The 25691-nt window shown below is 39.5% G+C and overlaps 2 protein-coding genes across 2 annotated transcripts; both read right to left on the reverse strand.

Moving 5' to 3' along the window:
- Window positions 1-397: 397 nt before the first annotated feature.
- Window positions 398-18985, reverse strand: LOC114528998 (myosin heavy chain, striated muscle-like). The gene is made up of 43 exons (XM_028550716.1): window positions 18685-18985; window positions 18091-18234; window positions 15096-15280; window positions 14526-14625; window positions 14286-14381; window positions 14132-14195; window positions 13861-13959; window positions 13338-13583; window positions 13140-13258; window positions 12631-12723; window positions 12494-12550; window positions 12192-12362; window positions 11574-11877; window positions 10838-11105; window positions 10353-10473; window positions 10030-10166; window positions 9759-9900; window positions 9446-9559; window positions 9119-9328; window positions 8918-9040; window positions 8736-8822; window positions 8570-8650; window positions 8392-8456; window positions 8160-8250; window positions 7922-8065; window positions 7240-7406; window positions 7042-7120; window positions 6908-6967; window positions 6648-6833; window positions 6329-6525; window positions 5998-6130; window positions 5751-5888; window positions 5564-5642; window positions 5086-5201; window positions 4770-4894; window positions 4573-4645; window positions 4400-4468; window positions 4216-4266; window positions 3825-3953; window positions 3308-3676; window positions 3021-3224; window positions 2507-2689; window positions 398-647 (listed from the first exon to the last, which is right to left on the reverse strand). Exons 1-43 carry the CDS (start codon window positions 18865-18867, stop codon window positions 612-614), a joined length of 5838 nt encoding a protein of 1945 aa, XP_028406517.1. The 5' UTR covers window positions 18868-18985; the 3' UTR covers window positions 398-611.
- Window positions 18986-19925: 940 nt separating this feature from the next.
- Window positions 19926-24385, reverse strand: LOC114529137 (neuronal acetylcholine receptor subunit beta-3-like). Its single transcript, XM_028550886.1, has 6 exons — window positions 24301-24385; window positions 23400-23494; window positions 22937-23103; window positions 22509-22553; window positions 22277-22386; window positions 19926-21741 (listed from the first exon to the last, which is right to left on the reverse strand). Exons 2-6 carry the CDS (start codon window positions 23458-23460, stop codon window positions 20565-20567), a joined length of 1560 nt encoding a protein of 519 aa, XP_028406687.1. The 5' UTR covers window positions 23461-23494; window positions 24301-24385; the 3' UTR covers window positions 19926-20564.
- Between the last annotated feature and the right edge of the window lie 1306 nt (window positions 24386-25691).

The raw sequence follows: 25691 nt of genomic DNA on the forward strand, positions 1-25691 counted from the left end.
AAATAAAATGCAAACAAATGAAATACTTTTAGATAAGGAGAACTTTGATCAGATTAATACATGAAGAATTGAGGAAATAAAATTCTGACTAAGTTTGGGTTGTTTGGGTCAAGTGATGAGAATCCTATAAAAGGTTTAAAATGAAATAAAAAAGCTCAATACCCAAAAAAACCCATCTATTGAGAATGTTTCACAGAGGTCACTGTTGAGTGTCTAAACTGGGTTAATCCTAGAAATCTGATATTCATTTTTAAATTCACTTGGTTTGTCATTGAAGTTGTCATGTCTTACAGTATGATTTGTCTAAAGATTTTTCATAGAAAAAGCTTTAAAACTATCAACTTTTCCAAAGGTCTGGGCGTCTTTCAGTGAGCTGTACAAAAAACTACAAACAAAATTGGAAACTTAAATTTATTAAAATTGAAAATTAACTGACATACAAAATTCCTAGCAATGATTACATGTCCTTAATGGTAAAATTACGCTATGTTTAAAGTTAATATTGCCCGAATATTTTGGACTCTATCTATATAAGGTGACCATACAATAACTACAGCTGTTATGCTGTCGGTTCTAGCTATTTTGACTTAGTTTAATGAAAGTTCTGGTCTTTACTCGGCGTCACTTTTGGAACCACGTCGCGAAGGCTGAAAGAAAACAAATATTTGTAATCAGATTAAATCACGATATTTCAAAGATAGTCACTCATATTGGCTGATAATGCTACTTCAAGCTATTTTTCAATAAGCTCTATAAGGATGCATCGATAAATGTGTCATTCAAGCACTATCTTTATCAAAACTATTGATTTCAATACTAAGGTTTACGTGGAAAGTATTTTGAGAATTGTCCAAAGGCGTTTAGGAATGTTATTTTAACCTTTCATCAAAATAAACCTCTTAAGCCACTTATTTATCATATTTAAAATAATCAAAAATATGCAATAATCAAGATATGCATATATGTTTTAAAGTGTACAAAATATAATAAACATTGACATAATTTGGTTATATAAGTGCAAAATTATTCGTTAGTTAAAGATTATAGCATAAACATTTTGGTATTTTTAGCCATAAGTATAAAATAACAGCATATATTCAATTCATCAATCGTCGACCATATCAAATTAAGAAGCTTTCCCTCGTTTTTTAGCCTAATTTGGTCATTTGGTGCTTATAAGAGAATGATTTAAACCAACTGTTTAGGTTAGAAGTTAATCTTATCAACGAAGGAATTTAAAACTTACAATTAATTTTCATATATTACCATTTAATACAATTAATATATTGCTTTAGTTTTAGCACAAACTTGACCTATTTTACAGCACCAAACTTGACCATCTCTCGTTGGCAACAAACTATGAGTATTAGTACATTGTAAGAAAAGATTTCATGGATTTAAGATTGTTTAAATTGCAAGGAATTGCACGAACAAACGTCTCGTAAATATTCGTGAATTAATGCATAATACCAAATATTTGACAGGGAATATTTAGTGTAGTTAAAATTTAAACGCTGTGGGTTTTTATAATTTTATTCTGTAATCATTCGCAAATATGGTAGAGACAATTATTTTTCATTCTCTTGCATTTGGCACTATTTTTTCAGAGTTTAGTTCGTGCTTTGGGTAATAAAATGAAGCATTTGAATAATTATGTTGATGAAAGTCTAGGATTACATCTGGTTTATATTAGGATTTAAAATTTGGTTCTCATTATCATGAATTATGTACCCAAGTGCTGACATTCAAAAATAGTTTAACGTAATTTCACGCATTGTTATATTATGCGTATAGCATTCAATAGTTAAATTAATTATTGCATTAAAGTGGTATATAATTAATAGGATATAAATTATTAAACAATAAACTTTATTAATATCTAAATGGAAAATTAAATGATTTAGAATTAATTATCGATAACCAGCTAGTTCATGTCAATACGATTTAAAACGACAGTAAAATTTTAGATTTTAAGCATAAACTTTTAATTATTTTAAGTGCATATTCTGAATTAAAAAGTGCAGACAATAAAGATATTAGGGTGCAAAATTTTAATAGCTATGAAAAAGTTTAACATAATTCTATTTGGTCCATATACATGGCTTTAAAAATTAATCTAACGTGTTTTTTTTCTTTTCATTGTTGGTGGAAAAGCGAAAAGAGCCCTGTTCGCAATTGCCATGAGGGTGTAAGAAAATTTGGTGAAAATAAAACGGTTGAAAAAGTTCCTCAGAATGAATATATTAAAACATTTTTCAACTAAACTAATTGATAATTTCAATAAATTGAAAATTGAAGACAAATTTTGTCAGAAACTTTACCTAAGCGAAAACAGAACGATAGTTTTGCGGAAAGAATCACAATCAATCAAGTTAATTCTTAGTACAACGAGAATTTAAGGAATTTGAAAAGTTATTTTAGTTAATCCGGACTAATCTCATGACAGATTAAACAGGGCTCAGGATTAGGCAATTTAATCGTCGTCCTCGTCGTCATCAAGAATCACCTCGCGGGATGAAGATCTTCCTGGTGTTCTAGACCCAGCTCTACCAGCAGATGCGCGGCCACCTGCGCCCCCAGCAGGGCGACGTCTGGCTGCCTGTTCAGCGGTATCAGCTCTCTCCTCGGCGGATTCCAAATCAGCCTGCACTCTGCGAAGTTTGGTCATGTTTGAGGCAGCAGTCTCCTCCTGCAAGAGGAAACAAAATATAATCATTCAGAATGGATCATTCGAGTTTTTTCTCTAATAACACTGCGAAAAAGTAGTGACCCGTTCTGGGACACAAAAAACCTAAAACTTATGGAGCTTGTCCACCACATAGTGTAATTTGAGTTCCTCAATCCTTACTGAACCTCTAGGAAGGACAGTTCAGAACTGATAGAGCTATCCAGTATAAATAAAGTTAGTTTAGTTTAGGTTTCCTCCTGTAGTAACACTGGATCAATAAGAGATGATCCTTCCTGGACCTCCAGGAAGAACAGTTTAGAAGTGATAGGTCTATGAAGAATTCAGTTCTTACCGCTTCCTCGGCTCTGCGGCGTAGTTGAGTCAACTTCTTGTTCTGTCGTTCAGAGGTATCCTGAAGCTTCTCAATGGCTCTGCGGTCTTCATCAGCTTGGGCCAACAGCTCTTTAACTTTACGATCGTTCTTCTTAATCGCCTTCTGTTGTTCAGTCTTCACGCGAACTTCAGCATCCAAATCATCTTCCAAATCTTTGATTTTCTGGCAAGAAAAAAAGGAAAAATTGAAATCAATTTTACTATTCTATGGCATTTTTTCTCTCATGGATCAAATGACCAACCAACCTGTTCCAAGGTCTTGATCTTATTCTTCAATGCCTTACCACCAGCAGCTTCAACCTCTTCAAGTCGAGCCTGCAGATCCTTGGCCTGCTTGTCAGCGGCAGCCCGTGCGCGCTCTGCAGCATTTGCTGCGTTTTGCGCGGCGGCACGTTCGTCTTCAAGTCGGGCAGCGTCGGCAGCACTTCGGCGTGCTTTCTCTTCGGCTGTCTTGAGGTCACTTTCGAGTTCGTCAACGGAGTCTCGGATCGATTGCAAATCGTCTTCGGCCTTGCGTTTGGCGGACTGGAGAGACGAGATCTGTCCTTGTAACTCACCAACGCGGTCAGTTGCATCTTGACTTTCATTTTCAGCGTTTCGTCGGAGTCGTTCAGACTATCGAAAAAGAAAATCAGTATATTGGTCAATTATATTCCAATACAGGGATACTGGCGGTTTCTTAGGAAAAGTGCAATTTAAAATTTCGCCTTTTTTCCCACTTGCATTATAAACACGACATGAAAAGACTGATATGGAAGCTCACCTGTTCTAACTGAGCCCGTACTTCCTCCAATTCAGCAGACAACTTGTTAGCATTGCGTTCAGATTTCGCCTGACTCTCCCGTGCATCGTCGCGTGCTTTCTGCTCGTCTTCAACCATGACTTGCAATTCCTAGAGTTAACATCATCATAGAAAGTATAAATAAACCAAGCCACCCCCGACTAACAAAATGTGTTACGAACTTCTCAATAACTTGTGAACAATGTTGTCGTTTAATTTAGTGAAGTTTGATAAAAGATGGATTTTAGGATAAATACAATTGCTTGGAACAACTAGTGACCAGTCATTCAAAATGGTGACAAACTGCTGTTCGTCAAACAAGCAGTGTAGACACGTTTCCTAAACAAGTTGTTTGAGTCTGAATCTGTCGCACCTTCAGTTGTTGTTGTAATTTCTTCACGTTCTTGGCGTTTTCTGCATTGTCCTGTGAAAACAGAAAATGTTGAACGGTTAATCGTTTTGTCTATAAAACGTTACTGCTGTGCAAATGTACTTACAGCAATGTCTATTATTACCAGTTTTATCTTAGAAAATTCAGATCAAACTGCCGTACTCACCCTGTGTGCTGCTTCCAAAGCAAGTTCCAAAGCGGCCGCATCTTGTTCAGCCTTCTTCTTCAATCGAATCTGAAGTACAAAAACACAACACATTTAACTTGAAGAACAAGCACGAACGTACTCTAAAATATCTAAACAAAATGCCATCAGTGAAGAATTCGAAGGACTGTTACCTGTTCATTCTTAGCCTTGCTCTCTGCTTCCAAGGATGCCTGAATACTCTCTTGTTGGCGATTGTAGTTTTTCCTAAAACACAGTGAATGGTTTTAGGATCAGTTTCAATTGTTCGTTTATACTGGGTGTCAATGTCTTCTTTGTGCCATCATGATGGATGAGTATTTTGCCATTGGAAGGTAAAGGCGATAACTACCTCAAGCTTTCTGCGTCTTCGTCCTTCTCCGCCAGTCGTCGTTCGTATTCTTGTTTCAATTGAGTCATTTCAAGTTGAACCTTGAGCACCTTAGCTTCCTCCTGTTCGAGGGCGCCTTCCAATTCCTTAACAACAACAACAATCACAGTTCAGCAACTCTTGTCACAAAATACAATTTTGTCATGTAGGGCCCAGTTATGATCCTTGTGGAACCCCATGACCACATGTATTTAAAATTGAGATTCCCCGAAGCACAAGCAGCACACTGTGGATATAAAATATACAAAACTAAATCGTTAAAAACACATTGCCAAACCTCCATGTTCATTTGAAGTTCTTCTTTCTCCATCTCGAGTTTCTTCTTCAATTTCTCAAATTCGACGACAGATTTTCCTCCTTCACCAAGTTGGTCGATGAGATCTTTAACTTCGCCTGAGAGGTAACAAGAAATAAATAGAAATTAGGGAGGAATATTGACTGAAAAGACGGCTGGAATTTCATGCGAGAAGATTGTAAGAACTGCTCATGCATGCATGATTTTGGCCTTCTTCCTGCCTCAGGGTGAGTAAGATTATTAAAAGCAAAGTAGGTTACAGAAGGTGGGATGGGAAGATTTTGACACACTATTAGCTTGGTTTGAAAGTCTCTTCCAAATCCAGGAAACATGATTACCAGGAGATAACTTTTGAAACTGACAGGAGAAACACCAATTTATCAACTGACAAAAACGATCAGTCCAAGGAAGGCCCGGAGGCCAGATAGTCCAGCACTCATCAGCAATCAACAATACATACCTTCCAATGATTTCTTCTCACGTCGAAGTTGCTCAGCGACATCTTGCGATTCTTCTAATTGAGCTCGGAGTTTGTAAACCTGCGAACAGGAAGACAGTCCAGTTTCAAAATAACATTTCAGTTAAATAAGGCAAGATTGGTTGTAGCGGCACTCCAGTTGACAGCGTAAGAGAGAGATCAAAGATACCTCAGTGGAGTTGGCACGCGACTCGCGTTGAGACGCTTCAAGCTCGGCTTGGACTTCGTCAACCTTCGCCTTCCATTGTGCAATCTCCTGATCGATCTTCTTTTGCTTCTTCTCGTATGAGGCGGCAAGATTTGAGGCCTAAAAAACACAAAATATACGATAACTTCCAACCATCTCAGAAAAGCAATAGCTTCCTCTGACGCATCAAATCATTTGTGCACTGCGCGACACAATCTCCAACACATACTTTGTCCAGTTCAACATTGAGGTCTTCGACTTCTCCAGCCAAACGTTGTTTTGCTTTCTCAGCGGAATTAGCCTTCGACAGAGCGGCTGCGAGTTCCTCTTCGGTTTCCGCCAACTTGGCAGCAATTTTTCGTCTGAAAATGTGAGAAAATGTACACGATTACCATTGCTCTTGTTGACAAACCATCCTTTTTACAACTTTAATGACTGCACCACTGTATAAGCAAGCGTTTGGTGCGTTCCTAGAAAGACAATCTCACCCAAACTGACGCTATTTGAACTCGTTTCAGTTACTTCAGTTTTAAAACAGCGCTCTGAAGATCTTCACACACCTGGCTCCTTCAAGTTCTTCTGCTTTTGCTTGTCCTTCCTCTTCGAACTTTCTCTTCCACATTGAGATGTCGTTCTTTGCTTTGGCCAATTCCTTCTCCAAGTTCTCTTTGGCTTCCTCAAGATCTTCGTTGTCCTGTCTAGCGAGCTCCAAATCAGCTTCGAAGTTCCTCATCTTATCAAAGAATTCGTTCTTTGCCTGTTCGATGCAGAAAAATACCCCAAACGTTCGTTACATTTGAGAAGAGAGTTTGAACAAACCTAAATAGTACTTTATTCGTTTCACTATTTCTTCTCATTTATATAAAGATATCTACTCACCCTTCCTTCCTCTTCCAAAGCGTTCTTCACCTCGTCCAGTTGAGTCTCCAAAGATTTCTTGTTCTTAGCCAAAGTCGCAGCTCTGCCTTCCATTTCCGTCAGTTGTGAGCTTAGCGATGCATTCTCGTTCGTCAGGGCTTGTTTCGCCGAGACGAGATCAGCATTGGCTGTGCGAAGCTCTTCCAGCTACGAAACAAAGAAAAATTGATTCAATTTGGAAGAGATGCGTATTGGAAATTCCAAGAAAATCTATTGCTTACCGCACTTCGACTTTCGGATAATTCTGCGTCCATGGCACGGTTGTTCTTTTCAAGAGAGGCCTTTGAAGAGAAATTGTAAAAAAAGTTAGTTTGAAACATGCTTCTCTTGTTGAACGCAAGTCAAGGGATCTCACCTTAGCTTTCTGCAGCTTCTCGTTACTCTCGGCAAGTTCGTCAGCCTCCTGTGTCAGAGCATTCTTCTCTTTTTCCAATCTGTGGATAAAGACCCAGTGTTACTACAGGGGAAAACCTAAACTAAACTAACTTTATTTATACTGCACTATCAAAGCGCAGTAGTCTTGTGTTATTCACAGCTGCAAGTGACCACTTACTTTGCTTTCGATTTCTTGAATGTCTCCAGTTCCTCCTGAACTTCAGCCAAAGCTTGTTGATTTTTACTTCGCATGCTGCTGATGGCTTGTTCGTGCTGGGCATTGGCCTCCTCAACATCACGTCGGAGTTTACTGATTTCAGCTTCGCGTTTTTTGTTCAGGTCCACCTACGTGACACACGATCACAAATCATGGAAGATTGATATACACGCGTAAAAATCATCATGTTGATGCAAGTTGTTAAAAACAGGAGTGAACAATGTTGTGTTGCATCCTGTGAGCAGTATTGTTAACAATGTTGTTGAAGCTTGTTGAATCATCAATGTTGTTGCAACTTTTTACAACAACCTTGCATCATAATTGCATCAACATTGATGATTCAACAAGGTTGAACAAAATTGTTAACAATACTGTTCCCAGGATGCAGCACAACATTGTTCACACCCCTGATGCGACAACCTGATCAATTTTTGGCCGTGTATGCGCTGGTAAATCCAGCAGTCAGAACTTCACCACAACAAGTCGTGAAAATGGTGTCACAGGGTCTCTGATACAAGGTAATCCTGCTAAAAACCGGTTTGCTATTGCGCTTAAATTCAAGATGCACCTAAGGGACCTCAGTCAGTTTTCTAGCAAATAAAACGGTCCCAGTCTGCAAGCAAATAGCGATGTATGTTTTTACCTGAGCCTGAGTAGCTCCACCTTGCTCGTCCAAGGCGTCTTGAAGATCCTCAAGTTCACGTTCCAGGTCGTTGCGGGCGCGTTCAGCCTTGGCGCGAAGGGCTCGTTCGTTTTCGAGTTCGTCTTCCAACTCCGCCACTTTCGCCTGGAGGGAGTGAAAACGATGTCAATGATGGAGAAAACACAAAATTGAATTCATTTGAAACAGGATTCAATATTTATTTGTTAGCGATACCAACCTCAAGTTCTTTGATCTTCTTCTGTAGTTGTGCGATAAGTGCATTGTTGTCCTCAACCGCGTTGTTCAACTCGCTAATTTCAGCATCTCGCCTGTCGAAAAAGGGGAAGAATCAAATGACCGTTGCTGCACCATCACCAGAAAACCTTCACCATAAAACCACTAACACCACATCACCTTCACCAAATCACCATCCATATATCACCATCACAATTACTAATATCCCAACTTACTTCTTGACAACACTCTCAAGTTCGTCTCTCTTTGAAGTCATTTCTTGGAGTTCATCTCTGGTCATCTAAATCAAATCCGAGACACATTTATCAATTGAAGAACCAACCAACTCCCCCCAATAACAAATCCCCATCGTGATTCAAATGGAAACACCAATGAAATTATTTTAAACTTCACCTTCAGATCACCTTCCACCTTTCTCTTTTGTTTTTCAACTTCTCCACGAACTTTCTTTTCTTTCTCATAAACTTCGATTTGCTGAAAGAGAATTATTAAAAAATACGTTCAGTAACATACACTTTACCAAACAGTATTATCTTTCAAATCATGTTTAAAATTCCACCTCGTCAAGATCCCGTTCGAGTTTTGCTTTAGCCTTGGTCAAACCGTTCACTTTGTTCTCCTCTTCATGAAGTTGATCTTCCAATTCCTAGAAAGAAAGAATGTTCAATTCCCAGAAATCTCAACCGAAATTGTCCATGGTTAAGGTCGGGATGAGAAAAGGTATGAATACGCATAACGTACGGCTCGTTCATCTTCAAGGCTTCGTTTTTCTTTGTTCAATTTCTCCAAAGCAGTGTCTTGTTTCGCAATCTCGTCATTAAGTCTCTCAATATCCTGTTCACGAGCGGCTTTCTCTTGTTCAGCCTATAACAACAATTCCAAGTGAGATTGAAATCTTCAAATAATAGCTACACCATGGAGCTATTGCTAAAGTTATCGTACCTTCTCTAAAGCTGTGCCAAGTTCAGAGATTTCTTGCTTCAAGTCTTCGGCCTCATCTTCAAGTTTGTGTTTCATCGCGGTGATCTCAGCGTTGTTATCCTCTTCATCCTCGAGTCGTTCGTTCAATTCTGTGAGTTGACCCTCCATGTCCTCCAAACGTCCACGTGCCTTCTGCAAATCTTCAACGGTGTTTTCCAAAGATTCTGATTCCTGAAGGAAAATACAACAAACAGAGCTTGTCACACTTATACTGAATGGTTTTATCAGCGCTAAACTGTTCTTTCTAGAGGCTTAGTAAAGTTCAACTAAAGGACATGGTTCTCGTACCTTTTGTAAATCATCGTACAGCTGTTGTTTCTCTTGAATCAAATCAGTCTTCTCGTTCTCGAGTGCTTGTCTCAATTCTTTCTCCTTTGCCAAATCGTCTTTGAGTTTTGCCAACTAGAAATCGAGAAATTCATGTTATCATTCTAGACAACTGTTCTATGGCGAGCATTTCGTGCAGACTTGCTGTTTTTTTGTAGTTATCAAAGTTGGTGACTTGTCTTTCGGTTTCGCTGTTCTTCTCCGCTTACGATGAAAAGTTATCGCGTTGTTCTTCATGCAATGCTTTCCTTCGTGAAAATATTCAAAGTCTCACCTCTTCTTCCTTCTGTTTCATTTCTTCCTCAGTTCGGGCGACGTTCAACAACGGTTTCACTTTGGTGTAAAGCTTCCACCAAGCCCAGTTCTTCAAGAACAAATACTTCCTCACGTTTCTCTGGATCACAGCGACACCAATTCTGAAAAGAAAATGAAAACTCAACTACTTTCTGTTTTTTTCCGTTTTTTCCATTTTGACACTACAACGAACCGAAGACCCCCAATCCCCTACCCATCCCCGCATCGAAGCAATTTGGACCGGAGCATACCTCTGGTCGCACATCTTGCGGTAACGTCGTCGCATGAGGAAGCCCTTGGCGAAGGCCTGGAATTGAGAGATGATCTTGGACAGTTGTTCATCACGCATGTCTTCCAAGGTACCCAGGACACCAGCTCTGAAGAATACCTGCGCGGTTGAAATTGAAAATATTTAATTTATGGAGGAGTTTCCCAATGCTCAGGAACTTGTTTAACATTGTGCCACCGATTTCTACCACAAACCAAATCCACGCATCTCAAAATGTCATGCAATTTCATGCTTGACCATCGGCCATCATGTTATCAAAATACCACAATCAGCATTGGTGTTCACCTTGGTGCTTCCGACTCGGTATTCATTTTCTTCAAGTTGAAGAGCCTCGATCAGTTTGTCAGCGGCCTTCTTTCCATCCATGAAACCTTGCGGGATTGCATTCGGAGCGAGGATCTGGTATCTAGTAAAAAGAAACGATGAAGTCAGACGTGCTGCAGGCCGCTCTGAATAGCGTTTTGTTAAACTGAAAAGGAGCGTTTCATTGCGAGGCAATCTATCACAAAAGACTCTACACTTGGAGCAATGAATGAATGATCATTTTATACTAGTAGTAAATAGCAGCTATGTTGACCATTTAGTACATGGTGGATTGTTCTAGAAACAGACAGAGCTACATGAGCTTTTAATATGTAAGTTCATCTATGAGGATCACAATAAATATGAGGGATGAACGCTGCACTAAGACCAATAGTTTGCATTTAAAATCTTCTTAGACTTGTGCAATTTTCGTCTTAAAAACGACCTTTTACTCTGCGAAAACTCACCTTTGTTTGAACTCATCGAAGGGCATTCTGTTGGGGAAACCCTTTCGGCAAATACGAATACCTTCCAGCACACCATTACACCTCAGTTGATGTAAGATAAGGTTGGCGTCTACCTGACCTGGCTTCTTCTCTTCGTTCGGGATGATACAACGTACAAAATGAGGTGTTGTCGAGTACAACATGGTCATAAGTTTATTTAATTGTTCTTTGTGACGGTTGCTAACCGTTTGGAAACTTCCTCCTTTCTTTCCACCTCGACCTTTGGTTGCTGGAAGAGAAGGTTAAGTTTAGTCTGACTTGTTTGCGATTTGACTTATACATTACATGATCATGGCTACCGCCTAAACTTTGATCTAAGCATAGATTTCGTACAAAATCCAACACCAGAGCTTGATTGGGCATCTCCGAATGAGTAAAACTCTGAAACTCGGCTGCAAAATGTGTTTTTTAAATATGGAAAATATATCCTTATGAAGTAAAATGTATTATTTAAATATGGAAAATATATCCTCATGAAGTTAACAAATTTTGAATGTTTACCTGTATTACTATTTGTAAACATATAGTTTTAGCTTGAAAGTTTAAATACAAAAATCTGGAGAAATTGTGGGGTTCATAAGTCCTTTTCTTCCGCATTTGATCAGACTGCTTATGCCTAGACCAAAAGTTCCTGGTTACAACCAGCTCAAATCGTTAGCATCAAATTAAACAAGAACGACATTGAATCTGACAGTACCTCCTTCTCCGCCTCCATATTCTTTGAACATGTCAGCAACGAAAGCATCGCTTGATTTTCCTAGCAATGAGGCAACAGCTTCGTTGATGGGATCCTTATTCTTGTCGAGCCAGTTGGCGATGGAGTAGCCCACATTTCCGGCGTAATGGCCGAGTTCGAAATCGTACGTAGCCTTGGAGCCCTTCGGTTTAGCGTAGTTTGGATGTTTTCCATCATGAGTGCTGTGGAGCTTGTTCAAGAACGTCTGATCCGTTGCTTTCGGGAACATGCATTCCTCTTCAAGGATGGCGAAGATTCCCATCGGCTGAAAATAGAAATGAAGTGTGATATTAGGCAATCTGGCAATGTATTAATGTTAGACACAATATAGCGCTGTTCATTTGTGTTCATAGACTCGTCAACAAACTAGGATTGTTTGCAAAGCAACCGAAATCGTCATCAGACAAATTAAACAACAACACTGAAATAGCAGAAACTGGCACACGTATCTTTGGCAAAACCATCACAAACTTTTAAAAACAACACTTTTAATTGTTTCAAGATTACTATAATTCTGGCCTTCGAATGTACCATGCAGCATCAGCGCTTGAATTGCAGCGTAAATAGCTCCAAACTCACCTTTTCGATGAGGTTGATGCACGGTTCCAGATCCATTCCGAAATTGATGAAGTCCCACTTGATTCCTTCCTTTTGGTACTCTTCTTGTTCCAACACGAACATAGTGTGGTTGAAGAATTGTTGCAGTTTCTCGTTTGTCAAATTGATGCACAATTGTTCAAAGGAGTTGTACTACAAAGAAATCAACAAGGTTACATAAATCCTAAATTTATTGCAATGGAATCCTAACTATGCAACACCAGCACCAATGATTTCAACACTCGCAATATCCAACAGAAAGCTAAAAATATTTAAATACTTACATCAAAGATCTCAAATCCTGCAATGTCCAACACACCAATGAAGTAATTTCGTTTTTCCTGCAAGAAATTGACGGTGTTTCTCAGTCTATGTTCTGCAAACGTTGAAAGATGTTACGAAACGTTTTTTAACAGCTTACCTTTCGGTCCAAAGTTTCGTTAATTCGGTTCACAAGGAAGAAGAACATACGTTCGTACATGGTTTTCGACAGAGCACCGATGGAGTATTGCACCTAGGCATTTGGAAAATATGAATTGGATGATGTTATATTTGTACCGCCATTATCAGTCTCTTTGTATACAAGGTAACACTGAGAACAATAACATCGTTAAGCACTTCAAGATCAACAACTTAATTCAAAATTCACGCCCGACTGGCAACCAGTGGTGTAGCTATTCTAAAACAAGTGGGACGGTGGTCCAACCGTCAAAGACACAACCGATTCATGTAACTAATGTTGTGTGGACAAGGGGTTCTGGATTTCGGATCATCCCTCCCCCCCACTCTCAAATACCCCGTTGTAGCCAACTATAGTTAAAATCGCAAACTCTTTAACACCAGACCATCCACAATTATCCACAATTATCATCATATGGTCATCAATACCACCCGGCACACCTCAAATTTGACACACATCAAATCACCCACCTGTTGCATGTTACGTCCCTGGTTCACATATTCATTACCAACTTTGATACGAGGCTTCACCAACATTTTTGTAAAGTCGGAATACTGCACGCCAAACAAGAAGGAAGCCTTCTCCAATGCTAAACGAAAAAAGTAAATACTTTAAAAAAGCTCATCCCATTTGCGATAACGGCCGACAGCCAATTGCATTCCTCCTACCTTCCGCTTCAGCAACTTCGGCCTGTTCCTCTCTCGGTCGTTGTTTGAACTTTCCGTTTCCCCAGTGGAGAATACCAGCGCATGTTTTGTACATGGCGATACGCTGGTCGTCAGTGAAACCCAGGACTCGCGCAGCCTCTTCCGTCTCCTCCCAGAGTTCATCGTCATCGATACCGTTCGCGAAGTCGACGCTGTTTTCCAAGAATTTGTAGTCGTCATGTTTACGGCTGTCCATCAAAAGCGTTTCTAGAAAATTTACAAGAAAGTTGTAAGAAATACTTATAGCTCCGGTCTGGCGGACTTCGAAGACTAATGATTTAAAAGACACGTTGTAAGTTGTTAAAAAAGAGTTTCATCGCTTTGCAATTAACTCAACGGCTTCAAATAATTTGTGTTGGCAAACTGACAAGATTTGGCACGCGGCATGATGTGGAAACATGGTTCTAGATTAAATCCGTTGTTTTAATTCTTATGTCATTGCTATCCTAAATGAAACACAGAAGCAAGATATTGCGAAACGCACTGTGCAAATCTGCCGAAGCGCTCTTCAGGATTTGGTAGAAGATATGATAAGATCGTTCGTCGGGCCCTTGGTTGATAACACGCGACTTTTCCAGAAGATCTGAAAACAAAACAAAACAGATAAAGTCATTTATAACAAGGTGAACGTCCAAAACAAAACCTCCCGAGTAACTTTCTTCGACTGTTTTGATCCTATTAAGTAATATCAAGCGAATATTAGCAGGAAGATTGTTTTTAAAATATCATGAACTTCGAAAACTATGCGTACATACATGTTTCAATATCTGCGCCAGCGAGTTTGCCTTGGGTGTTAAAATGACATCTGATGAACTTTCCCTAAAAAGGAAACGCAAAATAAAACATGTCTTTGTAAGGTCGCGCGGTGTCGCGTTGGTTCTTGTGAGCTGCGATTTATTCTCAACTTACAAAACGTGAGGAGTTGTTGTTTCGGATGGTTTTCGCATTTCCGTAGGCTTCCAGGATTGGGTTACACATAACGATTTGGTCTTCGATTGATGGCACCTGAAGATCACAAGATATATCAGATATTCTTTCATATTATCATTTTCTTCCATCGCTCTTATCCACTTCTACACCTTTCTACCCTTCTCTTTATTCCCTGGTATCTCCCTCCGTCCCTATACAACAATTCTACCCATAACTTACATTTGCATCGCTATCCTTCTTGGATCCTCCCATGGAAACATTGGCAAAATACTGGATGACCTTCTTCGTGTTTTCTGTTTTCCCAGCTCCACTTTCACCTCTGTAATGCACACGAAAAATATAAACTAATGTTATCTAAACTAAACTAAATTAAACTAACGTCAATTCTAAACTGTTCTTCCTGGAAGTCCAGTAAGGATCATTTCTTATTGATCCAGTGTTACTACAGGAGGAAACCTAAACTAAACTAGCTTTATTTATACTGGATAGCTCTATCAGTTCTAAACTGTTCTTCCTAGAGGTCCAGTAAGGATCATCTCTTATTGATCCAGTGTTACTACAGGAGGAAACCTAAACTAAACTAGCTTTATTTATACTGGATAGCTCTATCAGTTCTAAACTGTTCTTCCTAGAGGTCCAGTAAGGATCATCTCTTATTGATCCAGTGTTACTACAGGGGGAAACCTAAACTAAACTAGCTTTATTTATACTGGATAGTTCTAGGACTGACTGACCACAATGCAATGCGAATCAACATGACGTCAGCATATAGGAAAGATGAATTCTTACGTAATCAACATGGATTGATTCTCGCGATCTTGCAACATGTCGTGGTAGGCGTTGTCGCAGATTGAGAAGACGTGAGGTGGCATTTCACTTCGCTTCTTTCCTTTGAACATTTGAACCACTTGAGGGGTGTAGATTGGAAGCCGGCGATACGGATTGACGGCGACACAGAAAAGACCAGAGTATGTCTGCAAGGGATAGACGGCGTTTAGGAATCACTGCATACACATTACCAACTTATTAACTCTTAATCTAATCTAAATAATTCTTAATCTAATCCTATACGGTTAGTAGTTGGGTCGGATTTAGGATTAGGATCGGGTAGGATCACATGCTTAGATTTTGACCATGGAATTACAACCCTGGGAAAGAGGACAGACTCTTGAAGTTTTGGAGATAAGGATTTGCTGGAGGGTGAAGGACATGCGTACCCCTAACCTAGGCCAGAGGGGTGTACGAGGGTGAAATATTGGGTGTGAGTTCATATGTTGTTCATAAGCAGTGTGTTCGGGTTAATATTTTAAACCGTTATAAAAACGCTCGGAATTTCACGTATTAGTACAAATATGAACTGCACATTTAAAAAATGAAAAGTTTTGTAATCGGTATGTCATATTTGTTAAAAAAAAGCGCAGGAAATGAGGTTGCGCCTATTTTCAGCGATTTTTTTTAGTCGTAGCACTTTAGCCAATCAGATTTGCGCGTTGAACGTTGCGTCGACCAATCAGAACTTGCACACATTCGCTATTCCTATATGAAGTAAGTCAGTGCGACAACTTATGACCTGTCGATTGAATGTGTCCGACAGAGTATCTGAATTTGATGAAAATCACGAAACCAGACACCGCACGAAACAGTCAATAATAGCAATGATGACGAACTCCCATATGAATATGTTCAAGAACGCTTAAATAAATACGCTAAAATGCGGCTGCATATTCCCTGCTTTTCAAAAACATCTTCAAAATGTTTATGCTTTATTTACATAGCCTGAAACATAAGCTAAATCCATTACGCTAAATTTGTCGCGATTAAGAATCATCTCATTTGCATTAATTTAAATTCCCAAAATCGGTGAAATGGTGCTCAGAAATCTCGCTTTTACCCTCGAAAGAGACAACTCTGCTTGTGCTCAAAGAAAACGGTTCTTTATGTCAGAAATTGCAATGTCGCAATATGCTTGAAACGTTCACAGGAACGTCGACAACGTCATGGCAGACTGGGCCTACTTTTCTTATGTCAATAGTACTAATCACCACGGATTCAACTAGTTACAGAGCCTATCAATTTAGGGCCAAATCTGTAAAGTAAACTGGCCTAAATCTTGTTTAATACGGCATCATCCCTCGCTTAAATAAAACTAAGTTGCATTTGCTTCTTTTTGCAACAATGTCACGACATCTAACGGTCAAAAGAGGCCATGAAACGCTTAATATTTTAACAGATTTGTTCGAAAGCACCCAATAGATTGAGGTGTCATATTAACAATTAAAACAGATCAGATTTCGATTGAAGAAAAACATAGATTCAAATAACCGAAAAGCACACATCTCTGCTTTTTGAAACCGCAAAACCGCGTGAAAAAAAAAACAATGAGAAACAACACTTGAGTTACAATGAGTGGTTATTTTCAAAAATTCGAAGACCTGATTGTTTGATGCGGTTTTTTGAAAACAAAAATATCTCATTCGACCAACCGGAATTTCAACAGGGTTGCCAAATATGGTCACAATATTAAAATAATCATGTATTGGAATCTTAGGACTTCGCTGACCCGGGTCACCGTTTGACAATTAAAGCGCCCGCTCTTCCGTTTCGCTCTATGATATAAAATGCTACACGCTTTTATAAACTCTTGCAATATTTCTGTCAGTCAAAGCATGCCGGTCAACGGAAGGATAAGCGAAAACAAACCAGTTCTACGACTGTTCGAAGTCTGCGTGTTTTAATTTTCACTGAAGCGAGCAAAAAGCACCGTTTCGCAAAACAGAATCGAATGACATACGAAGGTCCGGGGATTTTCTTAATATGCAAACACGGTGTGAAACCTTTTGTCAACAGGCCCGCTTCTCTGTCCGTCTGTTGCAACGGGGAAATGTCTCTAAAAGCAGCATTACGCATATTTTACGATTCGCGTTATTAGACAAGCAAAATAGCTAGTCCTCAAAGTGCCTTGTGTGAAAATTATTGAGCATTGTCAAACAGATTAGTTCGTATTTACACACAGATGTGTCTCGCTTGACGGCCATCTTGTGTGTTAAAATATAATCCCGTGTGATTTGTGTGACATTCCTAGCGGTTAGAAATTGTTAACAGCAAGGAAACATATCTCAAACGAGCAGTGTATGATGTGTGTATTTTGTTACATTGCATGTGGTTAATATATTCAAATGCGTTTCAACTTTACAATTGCTGCCAGTTAACGCTTACTTATTGTCATGCTAATTGCTCACAAATCTGTTTTGAATTTTGTAGTCAAGGACGGGCTTTTGGTCTTTCCAACAACGCTACAAAATCTGTCATTTCGAAACAGTTTGCACAAGGTATATTTTGAACACCAAATATTGACAAATACTGCAGCGCTCGGAAGGTTTTTAAAAGGTGTGTCTGTTATTTAAGACACAGATACCGCTAACAGTCAGCTAAGCCTAACAGCATTAATATGAATAACTATTTAGCATATTAAACACAAATTACTTATATTGTCGAAGTATATGTGCAAACATTTATACAAACAAGATCTTCGAGGGCCATTTCTAGTGTATAGTTGTGGATTGTTGGGTACAGACACAAGGGCGTATAAAAATTTCGAACCCTCACAGGAATTAGCTTTTTTTTCCCACCGGATTTAAAAGTGCATCATAAGTTTAAATACACCGTCCCGTATTTGGCGTTGTGTATTTTCTTGTGCTAACAATAGCTTCATGCATCCGTCTACAATAACAAGCGCTTCTTGTTATTCATATTATAAAAGAAAGCAAGATATTAGTTCACTTACGTAGATTAGGGCCGATGTGTAACGTTGCTTCAGGTTATATAACACGCTAGCTTCGTTGAGATAGGTCAAGCTGGCCATGTCCTCACATTTCTCGAATTTAGGAGGGTTCATCTGCTGGGTATCATTTTTGTTTATATCGATTTTCTGGAGAAGAAAATTGCATAAAAATACAGTGTTATTGCATTACAAACAACGTTTAATATGACTAGATTCGACAGACATACGGTGTTGTTCAGTTACCATGTACCAGAAGGGGCTAATTGTACATCCCATTCACAGATATTCCACAAGTAAAGGCCTGTGTTTAGTTACCACAGATTGGCAGGGTTATTTTGTGAAATAAACAAAGAATTGTGTCTAGTATTACTTGATAAATGAAAACTACAGGGTTTAATTTCTATCCAAAGCCGAAAAGAATGTGTACATCAGTGTATGTTTACGCTGGGCAACACCAACAGACATATGTCAGTATTAGGACAAGTCAGTTGTCTGTCTGGAATGATCGGAAACTTGTTGGAATACTATAGCGCGTATTTCGAGGTACAAGCTTGCTTTTGACCGCTAAATCAGTATACAATAGTGAAATTTTTGTACCTTTCCTGCGGATGTTTCCACCGTGAGCATATCACCTTTGGTCGAGGCAACAGCGGCAGCCAAGTAGCCTTCCTTTTCATCTGGAATCCACAACCATTTTTTAGCATCGAACGTCTTCGTACGTTCGAGCATGGTTGCTTTGTCCGTAGGACGCAGATATTGCTCGGGATCTTCCCCTGACATTTTGGCAGAGTTCTCAGTGAAATGTACTTCGAGTTTACTGAGGGCTCACAACACAACACTCGCTTGCAGCGAACGGCAAAGACGCACAACTCAAGTTGACAGTCAGCCGTAAAGACAACTCCCATGCATTGGGCTAGAGACTGATATAGTACCATGGCTCGCTCTGATTGGTCAACGCACTCGCTACAGTCAAAGGTCATTCGACTCATACCATCGCACCAAATTTGGAACGCACCTCACAGATGGTGTTCGAGGGCGCGAATGTTGCTATTTCTGCTGCGATCAGCCAATCGCATTGCGGTGAAATGTTGCAAAAGCCTTACCGAAGCCTTTTGAAACAATTCGCTATGCTTCCCCATCCGAAAAACTACGGGTTTTAAGATGAAAATTCAAAATGCAAACGCAAATCTCTGACAGGAGTTGTGCCAACTGGGTAACACAATGGGGACCACTGGATGCGTTGTTTGTTAAACAACATTCATTACATTGGCCCAGAAATCCGGACAATCACATTTCGAAATCACACCACCCCATGAAGCAGTGTTAATAAACAAACAGTTACAAATTGCTGTCAACATTTTGCACCATAAAAAAGAAAGATTCCCGCACAAAATTTAGGAGTTAGGTTGGTGATACTCGTAAAATAAAAGATTATATCGTTGCATGTTGAATTTGTGCCGAAGTTTGGGGTAAATTGCCAACAGATTGCGTTAATGTTTCCCCGCACCGTCCCCTGCAGTGGGGACAAAGATACGGGGACGTTTTGATAAGAAATCTGCCGAACGAGAGACAGTCATGTCAGTTCCCCGCTTAAAATTTCCCTAAGTTTGAAGTGCATTTCAGTCGAAATAAGATAATGAAATGAACATTATTTAATATATCAAATGGTTCATTGCTATACAAATAGAAAAAGTAATGTTACGAGAGATATTATTTCGTTGCATAAATGTTTTGATAAATTTTAATATAAAGGACATTTATAGAGCGTTTTTAAAGGTTGAATTTTTTATTCACCCAAAGTTCGATTAATTTGCACTTAAAACTATAATCTTATCTTCTCTGTCCTGTGGAACATGCAAATATGAAACCAAAACACATCAAGTTCGTAATTCTGTCAGATTCCGCTTAATCGCCGATAAAGTTGTGGACATGTGTTTACACCAGTTGAGACCGAACCAGATTATTAAAGCTTTCAAGATAAGAAGAGAATTGTTTTAACGCATGCACGGGCTATCAAGATATTTCCTCTTTAAACTTGTATTACACTTTGTTACATTGTATTACGTTACATTATTGTATTATTAATACTGGCGTATGATCGCGAGTTTACTGGAGTGCGCTCGAAATTCGAACCGGAGGTAGTTCTGAAGGGAACCGGCGAGCACGTAATGAGTTTTTATTGCCAAACAGGTAGCAGAAAAGTGACTAATAATACTAAAATGAGATTACCTCTTCACAAGGGTCATGTGCGGATGGGGGTGAAATGCCCTGCACTAGTGCACTGACGTCATCCATGCTGTTATTGGCTAAATCTCTCTACGGGTTTTTTGCCTGGTTTTCTCTGAGAAAGGAGGTTACAAAATGAGTATATATCAACATAAAATTATAATTTGTCATGCAAAGTTAGTGACTTTTTTCAATCTAAACCGTAGAAGTGGAAGAACCGTCTCGCCTTTTGACCTCTCCAAGGTTCTAGCTCAAATATCAAACTGGACTTGAGAGTAAATCAGGACTGTGGATGTAAACATTGTTATCACAAAGAGGATGAAGAAGATGCGATCGAGAACAAGCGCCAAATATCGCCATCTTTCCTGATCAAGTCTGATTGATCGTTTCTCTTTGAATTTATCTGCCAAGACCGTGCAGCAGTGTGCCACTTTGGGAGCTGGGGACGAGCAATCTGTCCCACTGATCAAAGTTGCTGACGCGGAACTGCTGAGGGGTCTTTTAGTCGGAGAGTACCGGGGCCGTATACTTCTAAGAGGTCGTCCGATTCCCCCGGGAGAAGCACGCACTGTCTCGGTAATCTCGACCCTTTCCGATGTCTCTCCGACAAGGTGAACTTGCGTGTCACTCAACGCACTCGGATTGGCTAATCCGTCTAGTCGCGTTGTCGGACGATTACGTTCGATGTCGTACGACGACCATTCGGGAGTCAGAGGGGAAAGTCGCAATAAAGGCGCCATTGTTTCGATAAAAAACCCGGACACCAATGGACTCATGGGAACAATATGTACACCGGGGTTCTTGTGGAATATATTGAGTACGTAGCAGGTGGCCATTAGGGATAAACCTACTTCGGCCATCACCGTGATATAAAATATCCCCAGAAGTGGAATCTGCTCGGAATTCCTCGGCAAATGCTCGGCTTGGAGTTGTAAGAATACGGCCATCGCCAGCAATACCGTGATGCTCAGCGTCGTACGTTCCCCGCTTTCCGGGGGGAGAAGGAACCCCATGAGAACCATGGCTATTATGATGAAACATGGTATCATGAGATTGAAGATATAGAACAGCGGTCTTCGTCGTATTACAAGTTTTATAGTGAGATCAGAGAACGGGAAGGCGCAGCAAGCGTATTGGTTGACGTTGCGTTCCTCTTTCGCGCTCAATAGGTCCCATTCCGCGTTGCGCAGCAGTTGGTTGGTCACGATGGGGTTTGAATCACCAACGACATCGAGATCGTTCATCTGAAAGGTCCATGAGCCAAACTTCATGATGCACTCTTGTCGGTCGAACGGGAAGTAGCGCACGTTCAATTTGCACGTGCTGATGAACGATGTCGGCGTGAACCACGAGTGGCGTCCCTCGTGATCGATGATGATCTGAGTGTGGTATTTTGAAAGTCCGCCGCTGGGCTGATTTGTGTCGGCGCTGGTTGCAAATGAAAAAGGGACGATTAGAGTTGTGTAGGGATTTATAGTGTTCCTAGGCGATCGTGTGAGGTATACGGAAAGAGATCAAACAGACCAGGAAAACTTGCATATTGTAAACAAGTTGCAACGCCTATTAATATTGTGTTTTATCGAAGTTTGCTTTGAACATTGAGGATGTAATTCCCATGGCGTTTTTATAAAAACAGTGTTGACTCTCAGGATAATTACAAGTCCTTAATTTGAGGCTAGCAAGTCATTGAAAACTAGTCAACAAGCCGAAAACGAGAACCTAACCTGATAATACAAGACATTGAAACTTAATCGGGCTCAGCGGCATGCAAACAGCAGTGTAACGAGCGCGCTTTTGTAAAGTCATGATCGACGAATGAAAGGCTATTATTCAAAGACCGTATGAAGTCAGTGTACCACTGGAGTGGTTGATTAAGAAGATGGGACAGCAATCAATGAACATCGCAGACTTGACCTGATATCATGGTCGATCTAAGCACCGAAAACTTGTTTCAAACATTTACCTGTTATACAAAAGTATGTCAGGAATCCAGACTTTCTCGCCGCTAATTCTTATTCTTTTTATGCCATTGTAGTCTTTGGGATTCCAGCGCATAGCGAGATTAGTCCATTTCTAAAATGAATACACAATAAAATTATTTTCATATGCTTCCTTTCACAGACTTTAACTCGGGCGCAATGCAACAGCCCGTCAGTTCTGATGGAAGAGAGAAAACAGTAGTGATTTTTTTTTACCTGTCTGACCCAGCAGTTTGTGATAATTCTCTGATTTTTGTCTTCCTACAGAAAAAATATACAACCTTTAATACATGGTAGTGCATGAATTCATACAAATATGGTTGTGGCAACGAGGCTGTCCATGCAGTGACATATTTTCCGCATATTACAACAAGAAGAGGCTGATGCCCAAAATAACTACAGAATGGCAAACAAATGGCAAATATATACATCATCAGATTCAATTCCAAATGGGAATGTCGAAAGTTTCTATTCTTCATACTTATGACAGATACTCAGTTGCTCTTGCTAACTAACGTTATGACATAAAGCGTGCTTCAAAGTTCTGTACTGTATATCTAAATACCCAGTCTACTCCCCGACTATTTCTTTATTCCATCCTCATTTTGACAGAGAATGATTTACGGCATTTTCAATTGGCTTACCACGTCAACCAGTTGAACTATTTCGATCCCAAACACGACAGTAAAGTTCACCGTGTCATTGAGGTAGCTTTTTGGATGAGCGAACTTGTTATAGCCATGAAGTAGATCTCGAATGAGACGGTGCTCGCTGTCGGAATAAGGTGTCGTCCTCTTTTCATTCAACGTGGCTAGTTAGGATGAAAATAAACCGCGTTGTTAAGTAGTATACGGCTATACGCTTCCCAAAAATTTGTGCAAGGGCAAGGGCGCCGGTTTTAGGAAGAATTCCCGACTCACATAGTCATATACATGCATTTTGCACGACTTATACACAAATATTAACTAAATTATTGTTATAAAATGGTATATAATATATAACAGTTGAGCTAGGTAGCTGTGGATAACATGAAGGTGGAAATGAAATGTCAGTTTAGATATGTGTATAGTGGTTGTGAGACGATTCAAAATCATAACACGTAATTACCATTCACTTTGTCCATCATGGTCAACACCAATAACATGGAAATAGCGCCGACACAAAGCATCGTACGGAAGACACTCGTTTTTGATCGTTAACTTCTATATTCAAAAAACAATATTCATTTATTGCACTGACGTTAATCTAACACTATCATTCTTTCAAAATCTTCAAGGCCATTTATGTTCTATAAACGATTTGGGTTAGCACATGACAATCAAACAATATGCCAAACAATTAGGTTTGACACTACGATCGATTCGTCATTACCAAAAGTTATCATTTTTGTCAGTTCGATGCAGATATTTTGATTAATTTCCCTCTACGGTGGTGAGACCATTTTGAGTCAAGCTGTAAATATGTTTTCAAAGGCCTTTTATACAACCTCACAGTTGTTGTCTATCGGGCGAATTTCATGAAAATATACGAATTGTGCTGCATGGGCCATGCAGAAGACTATTAGATACAAAACATAGTTCAGGATGATCTCAGTTTACAAATAGTAGTGTATAGCAGTGATTTGTCCAACTTTTATTAATAAAAGCTGATCAATATTTATCAGATACATACGTTATCAAACATTAAGGATAGAAATCTGACTACACAAAAATCATTACACTAAGGATAGAAATCTGCATGAGCTTGCATTGAGAACGACACAGATATTTGTGGGAAATCTTTCTAATCATATACCTTGCGATCATGTCTATTTGTTTATCGCAATAAATGGCCAACACATGCACTTATTACCAACCACAATCATCAAAACAAACGACTATCATTTGCCACCCCGTATTTTAACCCCCACTAAAGTAGAACCATTAAAACCTCTATCAACTTTTCAATGCTAAGCATTGTGCAAGCTAATTGATAAAAAAGACTCGCAAAACAAATATTTATATCTTACCTTAACAAATCAAAACCGTTTGCTGCGGACTTTGAAGCTTTTTTCTTAAGTGAAATGGCCGAGACAGCTTTGAGAAGTTTTAGTATACGAATTTTACTTCTTACGATGCAAAATGTACTTTTTGACTGATCGCCCAAGTAAGGCTTTGAGAGACCAAAGCAAGCTAGCTCTATGTTAAAAAACAAAAGCTTTTAGTTTACAGTCTGAATCGATAAACCCTTTTGAAACGGGTGGTCGAGAATAGTGCCTTTTTTCATGACACTTTTGGCAGTATGATATATTTTAGTCATTGTGAGGCATTGAAAAAGCCTTGCTCGTTCAAGCTGTGTGTGAGAGCTTTTCTGACAAAGTCCAGCAGCGAAATCTACAGGTTTAGATAATAACGCAGAATGCGGCATAATCTCAGCGTTCTAACGATGCCCTCCACGCTGTTGTACATAATTAGCATTTACCAGGTAGTCGTATGCAAGGAGCACTATTTAAGGGGTTGTTGCATGTACGTTCAATTTTTACACCTGGGGTGGTTTTGTCAGACTGAATAAACATGTTTTTCGACTTGGCTGAACTAATTGACATGACGACCCCACCTCGATCACCTGAGCAGGGGTACCCATACTAAAGGTGGGGCCCATCTGGGTGCAATGCAAGCTAATGACCGAATGGAAAACAGGAGACGATTATGAATGTTTTTTAACTGGAAGAACCCTACTGATTAGGCTGGAATTGGCTCAACGTAGGTATTAAAGTTGTGTGCATAGCAAAACTGACCGGTCGTTTTCTTAACTGGAATAATCAAGTACCGATGATAAGCGAAATCGTCTGCTATTAGGCAAATGTTAAAATCAGCAGGGTGCATATGGTCGCATTTCATAACTATATACGGTGAACAAGAGACATTTTATAGTATTAACATTACGTACGGATACCAATCTTTACCAAGCGTCTGACTGGTTAAGAAAGTCACAAGAAAGGTTGACAGTGTCTAAATTCCTTCTCATATGGGTAGTTATCATATTAATACACATCCCTTAAGAAGTAAAGAATATCTACTGCGGATAATCCAGCTTAAAGGCGTTGAGTACTGATATATAAAGCTCAGTTGAGGTGACCTATTCGATTCGTGACGCTACAACGGCTTAACGACGTAGAATATGCTAATCATGGATTATTTTCCTAGACCAAAAGAAAGAAGTTAAAACATTTTATATCAAGCATTTTAACATTTCCCCATAATTTCTGGCATATTAAAAGTGACAAAGAGGTGATTCTCCCAGCCGTCTTTGGAGTAACAGACGGGCTTCCATTTCCGTCCCCATATTACGAAACAATTATCGCTAACGGAAGTACTTGAAATTAGTATCTAATTACGATTCTAGTCGATTCCAAAGCTG

The sequence above is a fragment of the Dendronephthya gigantea genome, unplaced genomic scaffold, assembly GCF_004324835.1.
Source record: "Dendronephthya gigantea isolate DGI-Jeju-01 unplaced genomic scaffold, DenGig_1.0 000053F, whole genome shotgun sequence".
Classification (NCBI taxonomy): Eukaryota; Metazoa; Cnidaria; class Anthozoa; order Malacalcyonacea; family Nephtheidae; genus Dendronephthya; species Dendronephthya gigantea.